At 33.6% G+C, this 26479-nt stretch overlaps 1 protein-coding gene across 7 annotated transcripts in view; it reads right to left on the bottom strand.

The window, feature by feature from the left end:
- LOC145326299 (uncharacterized) overlaps nucleotides 1–26479 on the bottom strand; it is a 195751-nt gene that overhangs the window by 10369 nt on the left and 158903 nt on the right. For 6 of the 7 annotated variants that reach the window (XR_013881823.1, XR_013881824.1, XM_080169573.1 and 3 more), the window contains 8 exons: nucleotides 10521–10610; nucleotides 10137–10199; nucleotides 8129–8287; nucleotides 6338–6397; nucleotides 4736–4801; nucleotides 3041–3763; nucleotides 2641–2910; nucleotides 1474–1548 (listed from right to left, as the gene is read on the bottom strand). Coding sequence is in view for 5 of the 7 variants with exons in the window: in XM_080169573.1 (XP_080025699.1) it covers nucleotides 1474–1548; nucleotides 2641–2910; nucleotides 3041–3763; nucleotides 4736–4801; nucleotides 6338–6397; nucleotides 8129–8287; nucleotides 10137–10199; nucleotides 10521–10610 (1506 nt within the window). In the remaining 2 variants the exon portion in view is untranslated. Of the gene's footprint in view, nucleotides 1–1473; nucleotides 1549–2640; nucleotides 2911–3040; nucleotides 3764–4735; nucleotides 4802–6337; nucleotides 6398–8128; nucleotides 8288–10136; nucleotides 10200–10520; nucleotides 10611–13685; nucleotides 13731–26479 lie in introns of those variants that run through there. The other variant, XM_080169577.1, reaches the window with a different exon arrangement.

Below are 26479 nucleotides of genomic sequence, written 5' to 3'. Positions count from 1 at the left end.
GCTTTATATAATAGGATAATACAAATTCATGTCATTAAACTAGAACATGGTTGGTATAAAAAGACTTCTTGACAACCATTTACGCGTAAGATAACTAAAAGAGACAATTTAATTATTCCTTACTTCTGGCATGTCCCTTGCCCCCACCTTTCTAGTGAACATAATACCCCTTGCCCCCACCTTTCTGATGAACATAATACGCCCACTCGGTGTTTCCATGGGATAAAAATGTTGCTTTACAAGGTGTGCTAATTTTTTAGGCGCTGCTAATTTCACAGTTTTTGGAGAAAATTTAATTTATTAGTCGTTTAATGATATACTAGAAACTACGCCCCTAACATCTAGAGACTTTGAAGGAGATAGGCTTGAAACCTTTTATAAGACTTAATCTGCAATTTAAATAGTCTAAAACAATGACAGGAACTAAAAGTCCACCTAAACTAGATAACCAAATCGGTTCAGTATTTATTAAGATCTGAAGCTTCAAAAAAAACTTAATAATAAGCGCAGCAGCTCTTTAACTTTAGAACGTCCGTTTGTTCGATCTCCATAATTGAAAGGTAAGTAAAATCATAATAAGCTATATAAACAAAATTCATTTACAATAAGATTGTTAAAAAAATTTTTAATGAGTTTTTAAAAAATTTTAATGAGTTTTTAAAAAATTTTAATTAGGATTTTTAAAAATTTAACTACAAAAATGTTTGTCTTTTTTAAGCTAGTATCTTTTTTTTACAAAGCTTTCCCGTTATTTTACTTATACAATATACATATAAACTTGTATATGAAAAGGATTATGTGGGCGATTTTCAAGCTTTTATGTTTATAATAAAATAATAGAATTTTTCAGGGAGAGAAGGAACTTTTCATGTTTTATGGAAAAGTTTTCAAATTCGTTGGCTTAAAGACTTTTAATTGTTTTGTTAACATTAGCAGTATCCATAAATTTTTAGCTAGTTATGGGGTAATTTTATATCTAATGTATAATAAATACGTTGGCTTATCCATAAGGTTTCCTGGGATTATTTTATACGGTAAAATTTTCATAATAATTCCATTACGCCATATTTTATGTCAAAATACAGTTAATTTTTATTACAAGAATACCAACAATTCATAAGGCTAAATGTAAATGGAATATTTTGAACTAAGTTAGGTTCTCTTTCTTTTTTTTGAATTAAAAACGGGGGATTGGTATTTTACTTTAAACTGTACCCAGTATAATATGATATAACATAAGAAAAACAAAAACTCTCGAAAACTACTCACCCCTCTAATTTTAAATCTATATTGCAAAATAACGGGAGGGGGGGGGGGGGAGTTCTGTGCGCTTTGAGGGAAACCGCCCTAATTTTGTCTTTTTGTTAAAACAAAGCAGAAGGGAAATTTTTACTATAAGTTTTAACATGTCTTTATTTTTAGGGACGCTTGCTTTGTATCCCAGCTTAAATATTGTTTGTTAAATATGTTCCTTAATCCATAATACTGTGTAGCATACTGTTCTCTCTCCATTATTTCATCCTCATCCTCCAGATATTCGTCCGTCAACTAAAATTATTTATTTAATTAGGTACCTAGATAATTTTTGTTGTGTTGACTTCTCATGTATAGTGATGAGAATCCATATATAAGAATTGAATGCTGAACTTTATTCTCGCCTACTCTAATAAATTGGTTCTTCCAGCTAGCTAGTATTACAATACTCTCATTCGCCCCTTTTACCTCATCTCCTCCCCTCCAACTGTAGGAAAGTACTGACCAATTAATGAGGACTAAAGTAGCAACCTATTTTCACAATAATTCCCCTGTCATAATATCCACGTATATTATGTCCAACAATGAGATTGAAAGAATGATTTTTTATGTTTTAGATTCACTTTTTGATATGAGATGAATAAATCAACACAGCGCACACATGGTTTAATGTGTTTTTATCTTTTTAGACTGATGACAAATCTCAAGTTGAAGAGAAGCTACAAAGGGGGGGGGGGGGGGGCGAAAGTGACACTTTTTGAAACCAAAACTAAGAGTCAACAAAGGAACTCAACTAAAAAAAGGGTTACAGGTCTGAGATTTTGCATGGCAGTTGCTTTATAGGGGTACAATATGGAACTGTGAAGAAACGGCGGCGCAACCGCCGAAAACCGCCGTTTTTCGCCGTAATTTTTGTTGCCTTTTCTCGGCGGTTTTCGGCGGTTGCGCCGCCGTTTCTTCACATTTCCATATTGTACCCCTATAAAGCAACTGCCATGCAAAATGTCAGACCTGTAACTCTTTTTTTAGTTGAGTTCCTTTGACTTTTAGTTTTGGTTTCAAAAAGTGTCACTTTCGCCCCCCCCCTTTTATCATTTCATATTATGCCTATGCCTAAAGTTATAAATAGTCAACAGCAGCTAAAAAGTCATGTCTCTTTCCAGACTGTAAAATGGTCCGGGCTTAGTGCCTCTTAGTTATCACCTGGTTTCACAGTTATCCTGAAAAGTAGGCGGGCCAGGCTGACCGCCAAGCCTGGCGACGAGCCCGCCTAAAACCCGTGGAGGCTGGACACAGACAACATCTCTACCCAGACCAGGTGAGAGCTAATCTTATTTCCGCAGTGTTTGGCAAGTGTTTAACTTTATCAATTAAATTTTGTTGTACCTGATAATTATGATTTCTACCGAGGAGTTGTCTCGTGTCTGTTCCATTGATATGGTTCTCTTCAATAATATCAGCTGATTCTGGTGTAGGGGTCACGTGTCCCTCCTCCTCCTCCCCTCTGCCCACCTCCTTCCCTTCCTCTTCCTTGATATCTTCTGTGTTGGTTAGGGACATAGAGTAGACCGATGAAGTGAGGCCGTTGACCTCCGCTGGTTGGCCGTTGATGGGGGTCACTGGCTCTTCAGGTTTTTCTGGCTCTGGCGCCTGATCCTACATAATAAGTTGTTGTAAAAATATATTCAATGTTTTGTGTTTAAAAATGCAAGTATTCACATTTTAGTTGCTTATATATTAAATTCAAAATTATTAAAAATAAATAAAGCATGAAAATGTGTTGTACCTGTGTTGTGAGTGGTGGACACGGAGACATGGTGGAGCCTGTCCTGCAGGAATCTGCTGGCGAGCCAGAGCGGACACTGTTATCCGACGGGGTCGGCGAGAGCGGTGGTGACATTAAATGCTCTGGTTTAGGCGCTGGCGCTGGTTTTATTACCGCCCCGTTGCCGTTAGAATTGGCGGTTGATGACGGGCAGATAATATGTTTAGGACTGAGTGGACTTAGTTTACGGATTATCAAAGGCTTGGCGGGCATGGTCACTGAAGCGGCATCCTTTTCACTTTTTGCCTTATCTGCGGCTGCGGACTGCAGCGGATTGCGAAAACCAATCACAGTGGGCACAGTTCTACGGGCAAAGCCGTTCACTAAAGACTGCTGGACGCCGCCGTGGCCAATGGCCGAGCCGTTTGAGCCGTTAACAGCCAACGGCGATTGGCGCCCATTACTGTAAATACTACTACCGCCATTCACTGGCGAAATCGTGCCGCCGTTTAACATTTTAGCCGCCGGACTGTTAGAATGTCTAGTCGGCGGTGTGGCGTTGCCATTTGTTGTGGACGTAGAGTTGCCGTTCAGACGTGTGATCGGAATCACTCTTTCAGCGGCGGGTCTTGAAGTCGGCGTGGCCGTGGGATCGGCGGCGTGATGGCTCGCGGCAGGCGCACTGCGGGTCTCTCGTTGGATTGGAATTATTCGCTCTTTTCCTTCTTCATCAGGCATTAATACCTAAACATTTTAATATATGAGTGGGAGATTTTGGTAAATGGTACCTATTAAAAATATACTTAAAAGTAAAATTATTAGAAAAATAAACACTTACTAATTAAAAAATAAAAATAACGAAAATTTTGTCCACTTAACCAAATTTATAACATTTCACATTAATTCAAAGATTTTTATAAAATATTTAGAAGGTTTTCCTAAAACCAAATAAATTATGAAAATGTTGATCGCTTATTTTTCACTAGGTATAAAAAGGTAAAATAATAGACGAAAAACAGAGTTATTAGATTAATTCTATAGGCCTATCTTTACAAAGATAGCCTAGGCCCTAGTCAGGACCACTACAAAGCTTCTTTTAAAACAAAAGAAAAATGTATATTAAATCATAAGAGTTTTTTTAGAATATATTATTTATTGTATACACATTAGAATAGATACTGTGTAAGAATGCAGGCTCAGAGAAAGACTAATGTTTGGATAACAAACAAATAAAGAAGAGTAGAGTACTTGGGGAAATAGACTTAGTTTCTGCAAAATACTTCACTGTAAAAATGGATGTAGAATATACGTGGATATTAACCTGCTACAAGATTCACTTTATCAGAGAACGAAAAAATCAAGTGTAAGAACCAAGTAATAATGTATCTATTATTCATCTGAAAATTTCGCTATTTCAGAAAGTAATCTCATATAAAAACCCATATTTAGAATGCACGTTTATTTTTTATATTGCCAGTCTTATAACATTCATATAACATTCAAAGAAGAATTGAAAATATTCCTTAAATATCCCACTAGCTGGAAATAAGTATGTTTGTGTGTTTAGTAAGATCTTGCAAACGGCTTGACCGGTTGGTACGTGAATTTCAAGTAAGCCACCAATTGGTCCAAGAAGAAGTCGAGACAATCACATTTCAGACGGACGAACGGACATTGCTAATTATAGAGTAGCGTCACTACCCACTAAAAACTCACCCTACAACTGGATTGTTTCAACTGTTCACGGAATTCTGGACGTAATAACTTAAATACTGCAGGTACCTAAAATAAAAAAGATTTAAAGGGGGGGGGGGCGAAAGTGACACTTTTTGAAACCAAAACTAAAAGTCAACAAAGGAACTCAACCAAAAAAAGAGTTACAGGTCTGAGATTTTGCATGGCAGTTGCTTTATAGGGGTACAATATGGAACTGTAAAGAAACGGCGGCGCAACCGCCGAAAACCGCCGTTTCCCGCCGAATTTTTTTTTGCCTTTTCTCGGCGGTTTTCGGCGGTTGCGCCGCCGTTTCTTCACAGTTCCATATTGTACCCCTATAAAGCAACTGCCATGCAAAATCTCAGACCTGTAACTCTTTTTTTTAGTTGAGTTCCTTTGACTTTTAGTTTTGGTTTCAAAAAGTGTCACTTTCGCCCCCCCCCTTTTCAAAAATCCGTCAATAAACAAAGGAAATAAACATATGTAGACGGCCTAATGGCTCATTATTTGAATCTTTATAACACTTAATATAAATTATATTTTCTTTGAAGACATAAAAATATTTTTTTAATGGACATTCATAATATTAAAACCAGTTTTGTAAACTCGTGACTTAAATCTCGGTGCTAACAAAACCTGTTTCAATCTTATAATTGTAAATTTTCATATCTGAGGAAAGCTGTTTATAATATGATGCGATAAATAACTATTTTAATTCTTTAAATAGTTGTCTGAAGTGTAAAAATAATTACAATGACTTTTTATTTGTAGCCAAAATTACAGTCTCTAATAGACAACTAACTTATAATCAATTGAAATTGAAACTTGTATAATTGTCAGGGAGGGAGGGGACAATGAAGTTTAGATTATTCCTCTCCTACTTTTTTCAACAACAAATAAGCTTTAGTAGGAAGACTAATTTATTTGCCAGTATGGCTTTAAAACCGATTAATATGCGCATGATTAGAATCGGTTCTCAAACATACTGATAAATAATGTATAGCATAGTTTTACAGACAATTTTCTACGAATATTAAAACAAAAAATCATAACCACTTTTAACAGTTATAAATCTATCACAACCATATATCATAAAAATTAATACCAGTTTTGTTAAACCCTAGGAGTCATCCCTGTATTCTTGAATAATTATACTTTAATAGACAATAAATTAGAAAGTTAAACAAAAGTTTTTTTTAATACTTCATTGAGTTTTTGATTTCTTATTGTTTCTTTCAAATAGATTGAAAGTTGCATTTAGTCATCAGAAATTATAACAAGATAAGTTTTTATAAAAACTGATGCCTTTCAGAAATGAAAGAAGATTACTGTCATTTCTTTTACATACATACATACCCCCCACTACTCTTGCAGATAGATAAAAGTACTACAGAGAACAATTGGAAATCATAAAAATCTGCTAAATGATACTAAACTTAAATAGGGTGACACAGACATATTTAAGACCACTGTTTTGAAGGCCTGTAGGGCAATAAAACTAACGAGAAAGTATTTTTAACAATAATGAATTGTTGGAAGAAGTAAAAACAATATGACTTTTTTTTACAAAAAGACATAAAAAATGGAAAAGCTTATTATTACCTTTAAAGGCTTAATTTCTCCTGGCACATCGTGTTCTGGGGATTTTAAGGTGGAATGATCCTGAAAAAAGTTTTAATTGAATTTTTTTTCTGAATAGGTAATAATATATCTAAAAGACAATTAATATATAAGCAAAGCTATATTTTTTAGAGGAAATAGAAATCAAATACATAAAATAAAACTTTAATGCAAGTATTTAACAATATAATAATTATTTCTCGCCTCATATTGTAAACAGCTTTCCGCGGATATAAAATGTACATTTATAAGATTAAATCAGATTTTTAACCACAAGATGCCGAAGGCACGGGCCAAAAAACTAGTTTAATCTTAGGATTGTACATTTTAATATTCGTAGAAAACTGGATATAATACGATGCTAAACATAGTTTTTTTTCTCGAATGGATGAGAACCAGGTCTAATCCACCAGATAAAAATCGGTTTCGAATGAGTACGAAAAAAGACTTAAAGCCTAGAAGTCGAAGGAAATTAGAAAATTGTATGGTAGCTTCGCTACTGAAAAACAGCAAAACAATTGTAATAAAATGCAACTTAATGGTAACAAGATATAATTCTAGAAGTCGAAGGAAATTAGAAAATTGTATGGTAGCTTCGCTACTGAAAAACAGCAAAACAATTGTAATAAAATGCAACTTAATGGTAACAAGATATAATTCCAACTACTTAAATTAAATAATTTTTTTGCAATATTATTAAACATAAGAAGTTTAAACAAATGTTTTCTTATTAGTTGCGCACTGCGCAGCAACTATACAATTGGTGTATGTTAGTACGTCCATAAGTCAGTATTTTAAATAAGTGTAATTGAACTGTAAATTACACTGGTACCTAAAGTTTTTTTTATAAACATGTTGGTTATACACTTTTTGTGCTTTTATTGAGTTTTCATTTGTAGGTTCAAGTACTAGAAATGTGAAAACCTTTCGACCATTGTCTTATCCCTTAAGATTCCTGGATTACCAACATTTTCCTGTTTAAATACAGTTCATCCTTGTTAAGTATGACTTAATCCCTAGATTAAAAGGACGACAAACTCTATATTGTAAGATGTTATTAAAAAAAACTCTTTTTTAAGTAAGGGGGATTATTTATGTAAAATAGGATGATTGATCACTATGTATGCATATTTTCACATATCAATTATGCTAACTCATCTTACCTTACTTTTAATGTAATTGCATCAACTGTTTCATAACCCTTATTGCCATATTACTTTTTACTCATAAGAATGAACTTTTTCCAGAATTTTGCATACAAACCAAATTCGAAAAACTTCCTTTTTAAAGTTGAAATGAATAAATTTTGCTTAGTAGTTGAGAAATGCAATACTTGTATTTTGTTATCAAATGATAATCAAATTACAGGATGATGTAATATTATCATTTCAAAATTCTTAATTATTTTACTTTATTAGGATTGTTATAAATAAATCTAAATAATATGAAATAAATAAGTAGTTGGAATTCGGGATACAAAAAGATCTTAGAAAACCGCAGCAGTCAGGTTTTCGGCTGTTTTCTTTCAAGGGAAGAGAGTTGATAAGCGAAATCCCTTCATCGTAAAAAGTCTCTAAACGCTAGGGGCTGAAGTCAAATTAAAGTGACATTGATAATATGCCTAGAATATATTATTTTTTAAAAAGTCGGTACAATTAAGCACTAGTTAGATATAGAATACTAGTTGCTTCACCCTTAGCCACTAGGGAAGGGCAGGGGTCAGAAAAATAGCCTTAAACCAGCTCAAGTGCAAAATTTCAGAAAAATATATACCTTCATCTTAGTGATGCCGAAGCGTTTGGAAAAGAATCCGCCGCCATTTCCGAAGCCTCGCTCCGGTGAATCCTTGCCATTTCTACCATGTAGTCCTCCACCTAGGTCATCCTCGTAGGCGTGGGCTCGAACCTGATGCTCGGGGCTAGTTAATCGTATCTGAAAGAAGAAAAAACAATATTAGTTCAAACTAAAGCTCACAAAAGAAAACAAACAGACAATTTAAGATGCAGATAAGATGCTTATAAGTCAGAGGTTGATCTACAAAAATAAGTTTATCTTTTACAGCAGCTGTGTAAATCAATTTTCAGCAATAAAAATTTCATGTTTCTAGTGGCACTACAGAAAGACTGACAAAGTGAATTTAATTGTTATTTTGAAAATATTCACACAACAGCCACCTATATTAAACAGCAGCCGTGAAAATCACATGTCTACCAATATTTATATATCTGTGTGTACCGAAGGATCTCGCTAACCTCTGAACTGATATGATTATCCTTTACAATGTAGCTTCTCATAGGTCCTGGGAAAGATGACAGATTTGGGGGAGGGTTCTTCCATCCTCAACCCCAACTTTATTTACTTTTAAATCTAAAATTGAAGGTTCTACCACCACCACCCCCCATTCCCTCATGGGTCCCTAGAGGCCTCTTGGGAACGCAGCTGCTAGCAAAAACAAAGTAACTTAAATCTAATTACCGAGAAGGAAAACTTACAAGAATAATGTCACTTAAGAGTGTTTCCAAATTACTATTGTTTAGTTTTTACAATTTAATACTTTACTCAGGAATTAAGTTCAGGAATAAATGAAGAGATAAATGGATAAAATATTAGTATTTTCAATAGATATTCAGGTAGACTGGATATAAGAAGTTAGTAATTTTCCCAGTAAAGTAATATAATAGAGGAGGAAGCTGTTAAATAACTGTAAGACCCCACCTCGAGGAACCTTTGCCGACTTTCAGTTGGTCCTTTGAAAATCAACCAATAGCGTCGGGATATTAACACAGCCAAGTCACTACAAAAGTGCAAAAAGCAATTTGCTAGCAGGCGAAAAAGGTCCCCAACCGGGGGATCCAGGTAGTTGTCAGGTTATATATTTATACATTTATTACCCCTATCCCTGCTAAATTGGGATTAAGTTTGCAATAATTTCTAATATTTCACTTGTATGCACACTTCTGTAGGGTTTCTGCAACACTAAACCAGTAACCTTTTTTTTTAAAGACCATAGCTTCTATATAACAAAGCAATATACGTACCGTACGTACGACATTACAGCCTTAAATGACACAAATAATCTTCTTTTATAGATTATCCTACTTTCCCTGTTAGTTTCCTAATTTTTCCTTTAATATGTTATTGAATATTCTCTTATTGCTGAATTACAGTTTACTGCCCTTCTTAATTTAACCTATTGTTGATATACTACTTATATTGACATCGTTTTTTCAGTAAAATAGCTACTGTGCAACCAATGAAATTTCTGAAATATTTATGTCACGTGTCTTGACACGTAGCAAAAAGACATATCTGCTACTTTATGTTTTGACCAGTATTATTACAGTTTATTACCTGTAATATGAAAAGCTTTACTGTATAGGAGAACCATATTGGTTCAGCGGTTATGGAGATCCTACGCTAAACACATATACGCAAACTGACAGACAGACATCCTGTTACTTTTATAAATGGATAAAGATAAATAAATCTTATTGTGAAAGTTATCAAAACTGCAATTTGAAACTACGCAATTTGCGTACAACAGGGCAAAAAATGAAGGGATCTAAAGGGATAAGACAATAGACGATAATTGGATGTACATCTCCAATGATAATACACAAAATTAACCCTTATATAGTTTACAATTAGTGATTGAAACGTTTGGACACAAAGTTTTTAAGCCATCAAATAAGAAAATTAAAATAAAACTTTGAGGACTAATGTAACGAACAGCCCAATGTCCCCTCCCTCCCAGCAGAATGTGATTATTAATGTAACTAACCTGAGCAAAAGGATCTCCGCCATATAATCTTTCTATCTGTTTACTAACTAAATTCTTCTTCGCCTGAAATTAAGAATTTAAATCAACAAGAATTATTTTCTCTATTATACAGGACAATGGACGATAAAGGGCGACTGTTTTTGCGCAGCAGTTTCTTTAATGGTATATAATATAAAGTTGATTTGCGGTCTTAAAACACTCACTTTTATTTTTATTTTTATTATAATTCTATCTAATTAACGTTTTTAAGCCAACGAATTGCAGATTGATTGGCACTAATTTTTCAAAAAGCTTACAACTATTCCTAACTTTTTAATTCTGTAAATACATATAAATGACAAATTAGTATTATAAAACAGGTTGAGTGTGATTTATTGACAATACCTGTGAACTGGTTGGGGTACTTCCATTGCTGGCAGATGAATGGAACTGTGTTATAGTTGTCACACTCTTACCCTCACTGTCTGTGATTACCTGAAACAAAAAATCACATTATGAAAACTATATGGTAAAGATTATTTCATAACTCCATAATGAGCTCCTGGGACAAACGCAGGAGCGACAAAACGTCGGAGTGGACACTTAACCTTATTTTACCTATCTTAAACCTACTTACAGGTTTTTTTAAATGCCTAACCCCTGAGTGGGGCACATTTGTACATTCTTATCTTAACCTAACCTAACCTGTATAGAAATACTTAATTTACTTAATATCTAAGACACTACTGCGTATGTCCACTACGACATTTGTCACTCCTGTGCTTGTCCTGGAACCAATAATAAAAATAAACTTGCAGCTAGAAAGAGGATGCACCAATCAGGAGATAGATTTAACTAATTTTTTTTGTAGATTTCAATTATATGTTTATTTAAAGTCAAAATAGTTCTTATAAAATAAATATACTAGCGGCTTCGCCCCTAGCCTCTAGGGGCTTTCCCCCCCCCCCAAGAGGTAATTTAAAAAATAAATTCAGGCAAAATTCGTTAAAGGACCAGGGAAATCTTAAGCAAATTCTTTTTTAAAAAGGGGGGGGATTTTTTTTTTTTGGGGGGGGGGGTGTCCCACCCCCCAAGAAAATAGCTTAAAACCACCACAGGACCAATAGGTATATACCCTGAAGAGTAGAATCCGATCGGTCCAGTGGTTACCGAGATCTTAAGGGACAGACGGACAGACAGACGGACGGACGGACGGACAGACAGACATCGTTCTACATTGTATTATATAGGTATATGCAAATAATTATAAATAAGTTCAGAAAACTAAAATAATGTTAACAATGTATTAAAATTTGGGTTTTAATGTTAACTCTCAGTGATTTGTGGGAGTGTACGGAAAGGTAGTTATCAATTTACTATTGCGATGTTATTCTCATTTTGATTACAGTTCAATCCTTAAAAATTACAATTTATTAATTTTTTTTTAAAGGATTCGTTTTGTAGTGTTGTTATCCTATTATATAAAGTAGTAAGCTTTTTTATATGTAGCGAAACATCTCGCTAACCGCTCAATCGATATGGTTCTTCTTTACAGTGAAGCTTCTTATAGGTCCCGGGATGGTTTTAGGCTACACAATTTTTTTTCAAATGTCTGGTTTTAAGCCATTTTCTGGCCTTCTATACACCTCCATCATCCACCCCCCACCCCCCCCCCCACCCCCCACTGACATCCCTTTTATTTTTTTTACAGTAGCTTATTTTAGATTATGTTATGTTAGGTGATTGCCCCGCAGGGTTAGGCAATTGGTCCCGCAGGGTTAGAGACCCCGCAGTGGCTAGAAATAGGGGAAAAGTTACTGTGAAAACGCGATAAAACGCCCCTTAAGAGACGTTGTCACGAAATGGACTATACCCAATTTTTTAAAAAGTTTAAAGATTGAACCCAAAATCAAACAGCATAGAACAAAAAATGTACTATTTGAGCTTTCTGACAATTAAGATGAGTTACATCTTTTGATTGATTTATTACCTTTTATTTTTTTTGGTTATTTATTTTTTAAAAAATATACATCACATCCTATTATTATTTTTTTCTGGTTTTTATTTTGATTTTTTAAAGATTTTTTCTATAGTTTCGTGCCATTCCAACATGTAATAAAAAGTAGATAAATAAACAGGTAGTTAAACTAAGCCCTGGTGGCTAGAGCCAAGCAGGAAAAAAATTAGATCAATAAGCAAAAATATGCTAATCAGAAGCTTATTGCATGCTATCCTATAATATAAAGTAGTAAGGTTTTTTGTTTGTAGATTTTGACAGCTACTGAACCGATTGAGTTCTCCATGTACGGGAAGCTTCACGTTAGTCCCAGTTTTATTTTACTTTTTAAATTTAAGTCTTATGATGGTTTTAGGCTATTTTCTAAATCTTCGAATGCAGACCTCGTTGATCCAAGGGGCGCAGCCGCATGTTATTAATATTCTAACGTTTTCCATGAATGAATTTGTTTATTAAAACCAAAATCTGTATTTTTATTTTATTTTATCCTTTCGTGTCAGGATAAAATATTCTAAGTGGCGAAGCTACTCTGCATCTTTTTATTCGTTATTACATTTAATTCATGAGTCATCACTTATAAATAACATCCTTAGTGACGCCCAAGCTCTATATTTAAGGGTGCATACAATGAGGGGTTTCAAAGGTTTGAGGGGGATAATCTAATGCATTTTTTAAAATTTGAAGGGGGGTAAAATACGGGTTTTAACATTTGAAGGGGGGGGGGTAAACACATCCTCTATTCTAAACAAAAAACTTTGAATACAATTACAAAGCTCCAAAATAATAAGGGGGAAAAAAAAATAAAGCTTGCTTAAAATTTTTTATATTTTTTTATCCAAAGGCTACGTTTCTATTAAACGTAATATTCTTGTTTTTTTTGTGCAATGAAAATCAATTTGATAAAGTATTTGAAATTTGAATAAAATTGAAATATTTGAAATATATTTGATTAAAACAATGAAAAGCAAATAAAAGGTTATTTGTCTAATTAAAACATTCAACTAAAGCATCCATTATCAAACTATTTTCAAAAAACAACGTTGACTTAAATATCATTATAATTAAATAATTATGTTATTAAATATTTCAGGGATTTGCAGGGATCAAAAGGGATAAGACATTGGTCGATAAATTTATGTCCATCACCAATGATTATACACATAATTACCCCTTCTGTAGATTCTTGTTGAAACTTTTAGACACTATATGAAACAACCAATCAACCGATTTAGAAAACGTAATTATAAAACTATGGGACCAGTGTAATAAACAGCCCAATGTACCCTCCTTCTCTGGGAATATGTCACTGAAAGAGAGGATAGACAAGAGAAATGTGATACACAAATTACCACTTAATGAACCAACCAATCAAAATTTAATAAAAGTCCCCAAAGATGTTAACTCAAGAAATAAGAAAACGTTATTATAAAACTTTGGAGATTAGTATATTAACAGCCCAATGTCCCCTCCTTCCCTAAAAAAATTTAAAACAATTTTTAACGTGCTTTTTAAATATTTCAACTTTTACAATTGTACATGTTTCTAAGTCATACCTTTAAGCATTCATAAATACTTCTTAACATTTATAAACACTATTTAATAACTCACTTTAAAATGAATTCATAACTAAAATGTCAAATTTTAGAATTTAATTAACAGAGAGACGTGTATTCATGTCTAGTGGGAAGGATATATTGACAACTGAGAGTGAAGCCGGCTCTGCCAATATTGTTCAATTAATAAACACAAAAATCTACCAAAATTTTATATAGCAAAAAAATCTAGGAACGTTTTTCTTTTGATGTAAATAAATTAAATATAATATACCATTGTTCTTTATATATAAGATCTCTATAAGCTTTATTTAGTTCTCTTTAAAAAATTTAAAAATTTTGCTAAAATAAATCTTGACATTATAATTCGAACAGAAGTAATTTAAAATAATTTTAGTAGTAAATTTTTTGTTTGATTTGTTCAGAAAATGGTTCTATAAAGCTTTTGCTTATAAATTATTAATAAAACCTGTTTCATACTTCATTGATTTTTATTCAATGTCTGTATAAGAATTAAAACAATGAAAATATTACCTACACAGTACACATTTAAAATATTTTTTAAAAACTCAAAGTAAAAATGTGCAAGCTTTTTTTAAGTTTAAAAAATCGAATTATAATTAAAAATGAGATATTTTCTATTGTCTTAGTTAAAAAATGAAGTAAGAAAAACATCCATAATTGCCATTGTCACTAACCACGGAAATCATGGCTTAAGGAATACCTAAATAAAAAATATTGAAAGGTATTACATATAAGCAACAGAGGTCTCTAGGGGTGCTTGAGGTTAGAAGGGGGGTGAGAAGTCAACACTCCCACTTTTAATTTTAGTTTTAAAAGGATTTCTTAGGGTGATTTATCTGGGAAGGGTAGAGGTACTCTCCCTAAAAAAAATTTAAACCTTCCTAGGACCTATAAGAAGCTATACTGTAAAAGAGAATCGGTTCAACGGATAGCGAGATCCTTTTGTGCAACCTCCCTGTTACTTTTATACAAGGATTTCTTTTAATTGGAGGAAAAATATTTTGTCTTTTATTTAAATAAGCCTTTTTTGCCATAACTGGTATTTTCAGCTTTTGCAACAGCAAACCCAGGTTATGAAAGTACCAAACTATGCATATGTGAATATGTTTGATAATATTATTATTATTATTTTGCATGATTATATTGAAATACTGATATCTATCTATTTGAATTTTAACCTATATTAAAGATCTCTAACATCCCTGCTTTCAACAACTTTGAAGTTTTGAACAAAAGATGATGCAATTATTATTTAATTTTAATCAATTAAAACAATAGCACAATGACGATATTATTGGCTTAAAATCACTTGAAGTTTGGTCGTCTGTCTGTTACGAACATTTTACAAAGGTAAATAATTCTTGAAAATTTATGGTTAGGACAAAATAAAGATGATGGCTAAATTCTGCGTAGGGCAGTGACAAATTGGTGGAAGAAAGAGTTGTAGATTTTTTGTTCTCCCCCTTCCTGATTGATTCTTTTATTATCTAAATTAGTTTATTTCACAAAAAAAATCTTTCAGGGAAAAGACAATAGAAAAAAAATTATATACATTCGCAATGATGATATACAAAATCATATGATAATCTGCAGATTTAAATTACTGGTTAAAACGTTAGAATACTGCTAGTTTGGAACACTCCATTTTAAATTCCATATGAGTACTTTAAGATTTTGGGACAAAGAATAAGTTAACGTGGTTATCAAACGTTGAGTACCACTATTATTTACATTCCAATGTCTCCTCCCTCCCAGAGGTTTCCTATTTAAATCAAATAAATCACCAGAAATGAAACAAATTAAAGCAATAATTGCAAGGGAGGGACGGGACATTGGGCTGTTTATTACACTAGTCCTGTAAGTCTTATAATAACGTTCTCTTATTCGTTGGCTTAACAACTATTGGGACTTTTATTGAACTTAGATTGGGTGGTTGATTTTGTTGAGTGTCCAAACATTTCAACCACAAATTCTAATCTACAGAAGGGATAATCATGTGCATCATCATTGGGAATGTACATCAATTTATCAGTAATTGTCTTATCCCTTAAGATCCCTGTAGCACGTGGCTTAACAAACTATCAACACTAACACTGTCGTCCAGAAAATCTGTCATACACGAGTAAATTTACTAATTAAAAACCTTATATATTAACAAATATTGATTTATTATAATTTACTAAGCGCAATGCCATGACACATGATATGTGTATAGGCCAGGCATATGCACTACTAAACAGTAAACACTAATAAGATTATACTAGATGAAAATTCCATTATAATCTACAGAAAGTAGGTGTCCATTTTTTATCACCAATATGAAAATAGCTATATTAGAATACATGATGTAGGTACATCCAAAAAGTTTATCAAAACTACGTCTTACTGTTATTTAAAATATCAAGAACAGCTAGACCTTTGCAAGGTTTTCGACTATTCTTCTCAACCCAAGGAACAAAAATAATAAAAAGAATCATTTTGCGATACTTGCTATATATTTTTTGTGCTACAATTAGGAAACACCTGTAACATTCTTGCGTTAAGATGTTCCCTTTAAAAGAGGGAACACGGACAATTATCCAGAACAATTTAAATAAAAGTTACAGGGGTCTGTCTATCAGTGTGAGGAGCGAAAGATGACGCTAACCACTGAACCGATATAGATCCCCTTTGCAGTGATGCTACTTACAGGTCCAAGGAAAAATTATTTTTGAGTAGGTTTTACCAAGAAAAAATATGGCAACACAATTTTTTTACTTAGTCAACTAGTGCCCAAAGTTTTATAACCACATTATCTAATACGTTAAATAGGTCCAAACATTTAATCTTTATCTATAAAAGGGGTAATTTAGTTTATCATCGTTAGGGACGTAATGTCCAATTGCCCACCCCTTGAGACCCCTTAATATTTGATTAACATAATCCTGATGACCATCCCTGTAAAGGAAAATGCAAGGTATGTATATCTAAAAGGGAAAGGGTTTGCGTCAGGACTACAGGGATGTGCAATCTCAAGATAAAAATCCAACCCCCCCCCGTATTTTCTTAATTATAAAATGCATCTTCATGTATATTTAAATATAGAAAAAGATTGAGTGCAAAGATTAAATTATTTTTACTTATCCATCCCTGCATTCCTGAGATTAGTTTACTTGCTTCAAGTAGACACGTAGACTAGGAAATATTTATAAAATGTACGTAATATAATCTTACAGCACAAATAGCATATTTCATTCATTTATGTTTAATAGTTATTTATCGCATCGTATTATTGACAGCTTTCAGAGGTTAGTAAAATTAAAGATTATAAGATTATTTCTAGTTTTGTTAGTCCTGAGTATTAAGATTTATATTTTGTTATTAATAGAAAATTGTCAATAATGCGATACGATGCAAGATTTTTCAGAATGGCTCAGAATCTCTTGACAACCCAGTACCTAAAAAGTAATAAAAGGAAAACTACCCGAAACCTAAGTTTCGAAATGAAAGAGGGGTGGGGTTAAGCTCGATAAGGAACTATTAGGCAAAATGCCATCCATTCTTTATTAAAAGTATTACTGTCCTAGAGATAGGCCTCTACAAATTACACTTTTGTTGCGTTATTTATATAAAAAAAACACCTGAACATTTTATGTTAGGATTAACTTGGTGCTAGAAAATAAACCCAGGAAAATTACATACAAAAGAATCATTTTTGTGGTGTTATGGGACTTTAATAGATTTTTATTTAAATTAATTAATTAATAGGTAAATATTTAGAGAAATTTTCACACAAGAAACAGTTTAATTGAAGTGTACATAAAACGTGTAGAAAACAAAAATTATCAATTCATCTGTTTTAAGAAGCAAAGATGTTTTGATCAAAATACAATTTATGTCAAATCCTAGTTCATTTTATAATTAGTAAAAAGGATGCTATACATGATTTTTCAGTATGACTGAGAACCAGTTCTATTCCAGCAGATAGTTATCGGTTTCGAAGCTTTCCTAGAAATAAGATTATATTTTTTTTTTTTTGGGGGGGGGGAATAGACAGTAAAATTATCATCAACAATCCCACACCCCCCCCCCTCCCCCTCATTTAAAGAAAATCACAAGCTTCTCAAAGTGAAACCTTAATTTTTTGAATTTATTTATCATACATGTCCTATCCTTTAATTCCTGAATTCTTTAGAATGGAAACCATATTATAACGATATTAAACCTCAGGGATTCGGGATATGACAAAAAACAAAAAAAGAATCTTTCCCAATAAATATTGTTAGTGATAATTCTTTATTGGTAGATTGAAATAGTTAGAAAATTCTTATATTATTTTGAGTACTATTGTTCTGTTCCAAGCTTTTCCTCCAACAGTTTTAAGCAACAGAAAAAGTTTGGGGGAAGATTATTTTATTGTTGATTATCCCTTGTTTCCCTGATTAAACCTGGATTCCAGGAGTACAGCCCTGCTGCTGGACATAATTCTGCCAAAATTATAATTGGATTAGCGTGGCATTTGCCAGTTTTCTGGATTATCAGCAACGTATACTCTAAAGTAGTATAGAGTTGCTAGCATAGAGTAGTAAATTAAGGAAGATAATCTAGAAACATAATGTCTTAATCAGCCATTAGGATAACAGCCAAGGCACATTCAAGACATGTCATTGCTTGAAACTGATTTTGGTACGTTAGGGTACATTTTTTTCATTACGTTCACATTATGAGTCAGCTATAAATTGTCGTATTTCTTAGGATAAAGCTTATACTAGGCAAATCAATTCGTGCAAAAATTTCTTCTATCGTGAGCTAGTAATGAATAGTAAAATTTCTTAGAATAAAGTTTGCATTTTAAAGATTATATCGTCAAAAAGTTTCGTCGCCAATATCTCGTATATAACAAAAAAATAAAGGAAAGGTTTTTGTCTGTTAAAAATCTCTATTTAAGTTTGTCGAAAAATGGGGTCAGATGGACCATCTAGAACTATTATATCTATTGAGGATAATTTAGTTAAAAGATTTATTACTAATGCACAATGTGTCCTGTTTAATTGGGACAAAAGCAGCACAGCTTTGCTTCATGCAGTGTGCACTCATAAATGCTTAAAATTCTAAATAAAAGTAAATTTAATTTTGAGAAATCAATATCAGTTAAAAAAAAAAAGGATACAGCCTATGTACTACCAAGAGTATTTATTTTAACACAAGAGTATTCTTGTAATCATAAAAGTGGTAAATTGGTTATTTTCTTAGGTTAACCTGTTCTTTATTTCTACTGTTTTAAATAGACATACTAAATTGTGTGCATTAAAAGAAAAAGGGGGTTAAAGACTTTATTATTCTAATTGTTCCTAAAAATGATTACAAAAATAAATATATTTTTGTTGTGAAGCTGCTCTACAAATAGAACAATTATTATCCAAAATATTCTAACTCATTTAATCTGGTACTTTTTACAACTGCCAGAAATAAGATAAATGTTTTTTTTTTGTCAAAATTATTTGAGTGATATTTGACAAAACTTTATGGAATTTTGATGTAAAAAGTTTATTTTGTAATAAGTTATTGAAATAGTCTATTTAAATATTTTATAACAGTTTCTTTTGAAAAACTAAAATATTATAAGCAAGTAGTAAAATTCATTTATATTTTTTTAAACCAAAATATCCATGCTTACTGTATTGTCTTTGCTGTCTTTTTATGTAAATGATAAAGCATAAATTAGAATAAAAAAAGATGAAGAAAAAGACACAGTTATAAAATGATATTCTAATTATTCTAGATATTAGTTGTCCTTCAATACAGAAAAAAATAAATTTGCGTTTTAGCCAATTATAAAAAAAAACACATAATATTTTTTTTAAGTTTAAGAAAAATAAAATATTTATTTGATAGTATATATTAGCGACGAAAAAAAAAGACAACTTTCAGCGGGTAAAAAATCATTTTCGTTAGACCCGAGGGGCCGAATTATCTGTAATACTAAGCTATACATGACTTTTCTGTATGGCTTTTAACCGGTCCTAATCTAGCGTATATTAATCGGTTTCGAAACCATACTAATAAAATCGGATTTTGTTTTGATGTTTTACTAAAACCCCATATGACTGTTACAGATTAGAACAACCCACCAAAATTGCAGTACCAAGATTGTAAAGTCATTTCTTTAAAAAACTGTAGGCGAAAAAAAGTCGACTAAAAACACAACCAACATTTTGTAAATTAATCGTCTTTTTACCATATGAAATAATAATAAAATAAAAATCTTTTTAAAAACAAATCTCGTGAAAAATTGTTTTCAGCAGGGCTCTACGTCGATTATTTTAGAAGAGAGGGATTGTCATATTTGGTCACGTTTAGACTTCCAGCTGACTCATAACATTGTAAAAGGTTGGTTTCCCCGAGGCAAACAATTGGCTGACGCGCGGCTGCCAAGCCAAATTACTTCTTTTTCTAGATGGAAGGATTGTTACCGAAGAAGCCCCTTAAGCTAAGGGCAATGCCACTAATAAACTACTTATTTGGATAATATTGTTTAAGATAAGATAAGATAAGATAAGATTTATTTTCCTCAAAGGTACAACATATTTTATTAGATATATATCATACATTATGTTACTATGCTTTGATCTGTTTGATTCTTCTGGTTTGTTTGCTGCAGGTTTGGTAATAATATAATAATATACATAATAACTATTATTAAGTACCTAGCATGGAATTGGCCGAACTTCGTCTCCACCTAGTTACCAGGCCAGTTCGAATAAGATGAAGATAACATTTTACAGAAAAAATTCCATGCAACATTGTACCAGATAGTTAGCATAACCCTTTAAGGGTTGTGGAGCCACTGGTGTACTTTGACGCTTGCTAAGCCGATACAATGTTATATGTGCAAATAAATAATAATCTTAACAATGAAAGAACAAAAATATCTTGCTGTGTATTTCAGACATCCTCCTACTATCAGTTGCAACTTCTCCAAGCGTAAATTCGGAACAATTAAGGAACCAAAACCTCCATCAGGAGTCGCTATTCCCGTTGTGATCCCTTTTCAGCTCTACATAGACAGTTTCCTTTATAACAAATTATTTTCATTATAGAGTGGAGTTTTGTCCGGGTCTAAGGACATCTCCACACCAATAATTACAGGATAACGGCAAATCTCGCGATAACACTTGGTCCAATCCAAAAATCCAAAATCCAAAAAATGAATAAGATATCCTAATATATAATCGTATCATGTACTAAGTGAACAAGGTGTAATGGTTGGTTTCGATTCCTACGGAATCTGATTTTTATTTCTTGAGAATGGATATAATAATCCTATGATGTACAATTGTATAATTGTACAGAATAAAGAATAGGTCATGTGCGATTCCTACGGAATCTGATTTTGGTTTTTTGATAATGGGAGTGTGTCCCTAAATGTGTAAGGTTCGATTCCTCCGGAATCTGATTTTTGTGTTTTGAGAACTGGTCACAGCATGGCTGTGAATGGGGCAACAATATGGGGGAGGGTGAGGTGAGGGAAGGTGAGAGGAGAGTGGTTTGTGCTAGAAAACGTTTACATTAATCCATTGATCTCACTCTTTTTGAAAGTAAAGGGTGAAAGTGGGTCATGTTAAAAAAGGCTGTGGCGTGCTATTGCGCGCACAATTTGTTATAGCTTTGCTTTAGTGGAGTTTAAATCTTTCTGTTGTTTAGGCACGAAAATGTTCGGAGAGGAAGAGTACCAACAAATGTGGCAGCCGCTACGCAATAGACTGACAATAACATATCAACGACTTCTCAATATAGTTAATGGTGACAATGTCAGTGAGGAAGTACGTCGTGAGGTAGCCCGTCTACTATACCATCAGGGTTATTTAGAAACCGAGTTGGCACTCACATTATACAACCCAAACAAGGATATGGAGTATCATGAAACTAAATTAGGTGAAATTGCTGAGCGGATAACTGCACAAGAGGGGGCTTGTCTCCAACTATAGCTCCAGAAGTTGGCCATTTCTGGTCAGGACCAGTTATGGTCAAGTTCTCTACGACTTTATATACAAGATATCCGCAAAATATCCGCAAAAACAACCGCGGAATTATCCGCAAGACGTCCACAAAAAAAACAACAGTGAGGCAACAGAAAAAAAAAAATCTGCAAAGTGAGAAATAAATAATACAGTTTAGTTTTTTGAAAAAAGTAGCTAAATATAATTTTTTTAAAAATAATTTACCATAAATTCATTGATTTGTTTTTTAATAAATCCTAGATATCTTGCTATGAACTTTTATTTTTTATTTGAAAGATGTACAAAGTAATAGGATGTCTGTTAATTAATATTTTGCTATGGATTAATTTAGTATTAGCATAAAAAAAGTAAGGATAAGAAATGTAAGTTGGTGAAGTGAGAGGCTAGATAGAATAAGGGAGATGGGTCGAGGAATTGAACAGGTATGGGGGAGGAGGGGAGGAAAACGAGGGGGATAAAATGGGGCGTGGTGAATGGTTTGTGCGCGGTCGTGGCTACCAGCCAGACAGACAGAGCGGCGCTTATCGTTTGGTATATGCTAGGGGGGGAGAAAAAGTAGGGGGTGGGGGGATGAGTGGTTTTCCGGTAAAGCACAGTAGAATGAAGGAAAAAGGGGCGGGAGGGAGACAATTGGTTGTAAAGCATAGGGGAAATACGCGGGAAATCGGAAGTGGGGAAAGTTATTTACTAATTAATAAGTTAAATTAAGATTGCATAATGCATGGTATTAAAACACAAGGGGGGTATAAATATGGGGTAGGTAAGGTCAAATTTCAATTGTCTCCAAGATGTCAGATCAAGAAGAGGAAGTAGGACAAGGCCAAGGTGCTCTACCAGACGGGGCGCCGGAAGTTCCGGAGGAGGCTGGAGGTGAGGAAAATGTTCCCCTCCATGACCAGGTGCAGGAGCTCATCGCTATGCTCAATTCTAGCGATGAAGTCGATGATCCTGTACCCGTGCACGGCGTCCAGCAGCTGCTGAACCTCGCGGCAGTGCCTGATCTACTCCCATTTCCGGGGGTAGACAGGCGCTGTCTGGACCTCTGGTTTATGGTCAAGAGGAGGTTGTTGGGCGTTGTGCACGAGGGCGACATGTTGATGTGGAGGAGATTCCGCAACGACGCCATCGATGAGGAGATCCTCCGCATGATGTATTCCAACTATGGGTTAGTCGTGAGGTTAATATCAGTAATGCCCACGTACGCCCGCTCCTTCCAGGCCAACATGGATTCCATCGCCGCAATGGACCGCCTGGTCACCGTCCAGCAGGACCTTGTGGAGGAGCTCCTCCAACAGGAACCCGACGACATCGGCGACTCCAGCGACTACGACGAGTAGATGGCTATGCCCACTACATGAGCTTAACCAGTCAGCGATAGTCATTTATTAAACAAAATTTTTGATATCTAAATTTAAATAAATAAATATATTTTTGGTCAAAATTATGAAAAAAACTTTGTTATTTTTTTTATTAGATAAATAGAGGTAGAGGTTGCGCGATTCGTTAGCTGCTTGATAAAAAATATATAATATAATGGAAGAAGTTAAAGTCAAAATATAAAATGTAAAATGAATAAAATGGATAAGAAACAAACTATGCTAAAGCTACTCTATACATAGGTATGTATGTCGGTTCCTACGGAACCTATTCGTTGAGATTTGAGGTTAAAGAAATGCTGTTTTATTATTTTTTGATATAGAAATTAAATGCTTACAAAAAGTCGAGGGCTAAAGATACGAATAGAAACTTAGTTAGAACAAAAAATTGTTAAATAAAGGAAGAGAAAAAATAAAGTATTTGCTTTTTTTAAGATAATAAGTAATAAGTAAAACATCTTTCTTGAAAATATTTTTATTATCAATCAGTTTAATTTCAAAAATAAAATATTTGCTTTTTTTTAAAACTCAATCTTGTTTAGGTAATAAGTAAAACATTTTTTCTTAAAAGTATTTTTATTATCAATTAGTTTAATTTCAAGTGGAAGGTTGTTGAATATAGTTGGGAAAGAGTTAAGAGGGGCGTGCAGGAGAAAGTTTCTATTGGTGCCCGGTTCATAAGCAAAGTTGTTCCTGTTCCTAGTGCCATACGTATGTCTGTCTTGAACAAAATTCCAGGTGTTTTCAAAGATTTTGGGAAAATTGCCTAATTTATAGGCGTGCATAAATTTACAAACATTGAATTCAATTAACAGGTTAAATGGAAGTATGCCATTAGATTTAAAGAATTCAGCTGTGTGAGCTCTGCTAGGTAAATTTTCGATTATTCTAATGGCCTGCTTCTGCAACTTAATGATTGGTGCTAACAGATACATAGGACAGGCAGTGAACAGGAGACAACAATATTCGATATTCGACTTAATATAAGAAGAATAGAGTAGCTTTAAGTGTTTCTTGTCCAACAAATGACGCATTACTTTCATACTATAAATTATTTTAGAGACTTTGCTATAGACTTTTTCAAGATGATAAGAAAACTTCATTTTCTCGTCCAATTGAATTCCCAAGTGTTTGATACTACCCTCATTGGTACCGCTCACAAGATCCAACTTAGTGATTTTTGACTCATCATTTTCATTATGATTATTCATGTTTACATAGACTTCAAAGTTGGTCTTAGCGGCGAGCTCAGCGGGGGTGAGTATCTCACGGGGGGAGGAAAAGACCATACATTTGGTCTTGCGGGGGTGAATGAGAAGTTTATTGGCATTGTACCATTGGGTCAGTCTGGGGACAAGCTCCTTTGCAAGGTTAATCAATTGTATAATATTCTGCTTTTCAATGAAGCCCACTGCGTCATCAGCAAAGAGATTGATTAGGATCTCTTCACTGCATGAAACAAGGTCATTGATAAAAATCAAAAAAAGAATTGGTCCCAGGACTGACCCCTGAAGTACGCCAATGATAATGAATTCAATTGTAGAGGAGAAAAGACCCTTAAAAAATACACGCTGCTTTCTATTTGCATAATAACTACGGAACCAATCAAGTGCAACCCCCCTTATCCCTGAATTCTCCAGTTTGCTAAAAAGGATATCCCTATTTATCATGTCGAAACACTTCCTTATGTCCAAAAATATGGCCATACAGGAAGTGTCTCGACTGAGTGCTTGGGTGATCAATGTGCTTAAGTTCAATACATTGTGGAAGGTTGAGATCCCTTTCATGAAGCCAAACTGGCGATTGCTAAAAAAAGACCGATCTTCCAAGAACTTAACCAGCGTTTCACAGACATATTTTTCAATGGGTTTGGAAAAGTTATCGATGAGTGAAATTCCTCGATGATTATCTGCCTCGCTGAGTGAACCTGATTTGTGAAGGACAACTATTTTGGAAGTTTTCATTTTTTCAGGAAAAGTGCCATTTTGAAGTGATAAATTATAAACATGTGTTAGGGGAGTGGCAATGGTATCAGCACAGCGAGACAGAACATACATCGAGACATCATTTATGTCTGTGGAACGCTTAGGTTTAATACTACGAATGATATTAATAACCTTGAAGGGATACAACGGCTCAAAGAAGAGGGAATCTTGACATGGGGGTGGTAAATATTCAAAAAAGTTTTTGGGGGTGGAAGGAATTTCAGGCCTTAGGGAAGACCCAATCTGACTAAAATAACGATTAAATTCATTAGCTATTTCTTGGTCATTTTCAATTTTGTTTGGGCCTACTTGAAGGTATGTGCACTCAGGGGAAGATTTACTAAACCCAATGACTTCCTTTAGGGTTTTCCAGAGTTTTTTCCCATCCCCGTTTGCATCTCTTATTTGTTTTCTGTAATATTCAATCTTTGCTCTTCTCACTTGCCTATTGTAATTATTCCTATAGACATTGTAAATACTTTCATTTTCAATTGTTTTGTCTTTTAAAAAGTTGCTGTACAAAATATCTCTATGCAATCTACAACGCAATAAATAATCTGACATGAAAGGCTGCTGGGGCTGGGTACGTTTGTTTTTTCGTTTTTTCCTAACTGGACACTTTTCATTATAAAGTCTCAAAAAGGTTGAAATAAAGTTATCATAAGCGATGTTTGTGTTGTCTTGACTTAAAACGTGATTCCAGTTAGTGTGGTAGAGTGCATAGTTTAAGGCATCAAAGTTTTCATCATTCAATTCTCTTTTTTCAAAGAAATCTGGAGGTTTGGGTTTATTTACTTTGTCTATTCGGAATGAATTAATAATTGGCAAGTGATCGGAGATTTTTGATGTTAAAACAAAGGAAGACATTAGGTTTTGAATAAAGTTACCTACCCCGAATAAGTCAAGGAGGGTTGCTGTGGTTCTAGTTACTCTAGTAGCTCTGGTAACGGTATTTATGATACCGTTAAAAGAAAAAGACTCAATAATTCTCATGGAGTTGCTATTTATATTATTTATTTTGAAAAGATCAAAATTGAAATCTCCCACAATGAAGTATGGTATGCTTAAAGCTGCTATTCTATCAATCAGGTCTAAAAAAAGTTCAAAAAATTCTTCTATTTCAGCATTATTCTGATTGGGTGGCCGATAACAGTTTAGTAAGCAAAACTTTAGTCCATTGTGGGAAATTTTTAAGCAAATAGACTCAAGAATATTTTCTTTAAATGAAAATTTATCAAATAGTTTATCTACTTTATAATATTTGCTTACTAGAATACCCACCCCTCCCCCCCTACTTTTTGTGCGGAGTTTAACATGCCAATCGTAATTATTAATCCCATAGCAATCCATATTTACATCCTTATTTAGCCATAATTCTTGAAAACACAGAACATTTAAGTGGATATCAT

This window comes from Acartia tonsa, chromosome 8 (assembly GCF_053477335.1).
Source record: "Acartia tonsa isolate MP-2025a chromosome 8, ASM5347733v1, whole genome shotgun sequence".
Taxonomy (NCBI): Eukaryota; Metazoa; Arthropoda; class Copepoda; order Calanoida; family Acartiidae; genus Acartia; species Acartia tonsa.
The sequence above is the reverse complement of the archived record's forward strand: the minus strand, read 5'-3'. Positions and strand labels throughout refer to the sequence as shown.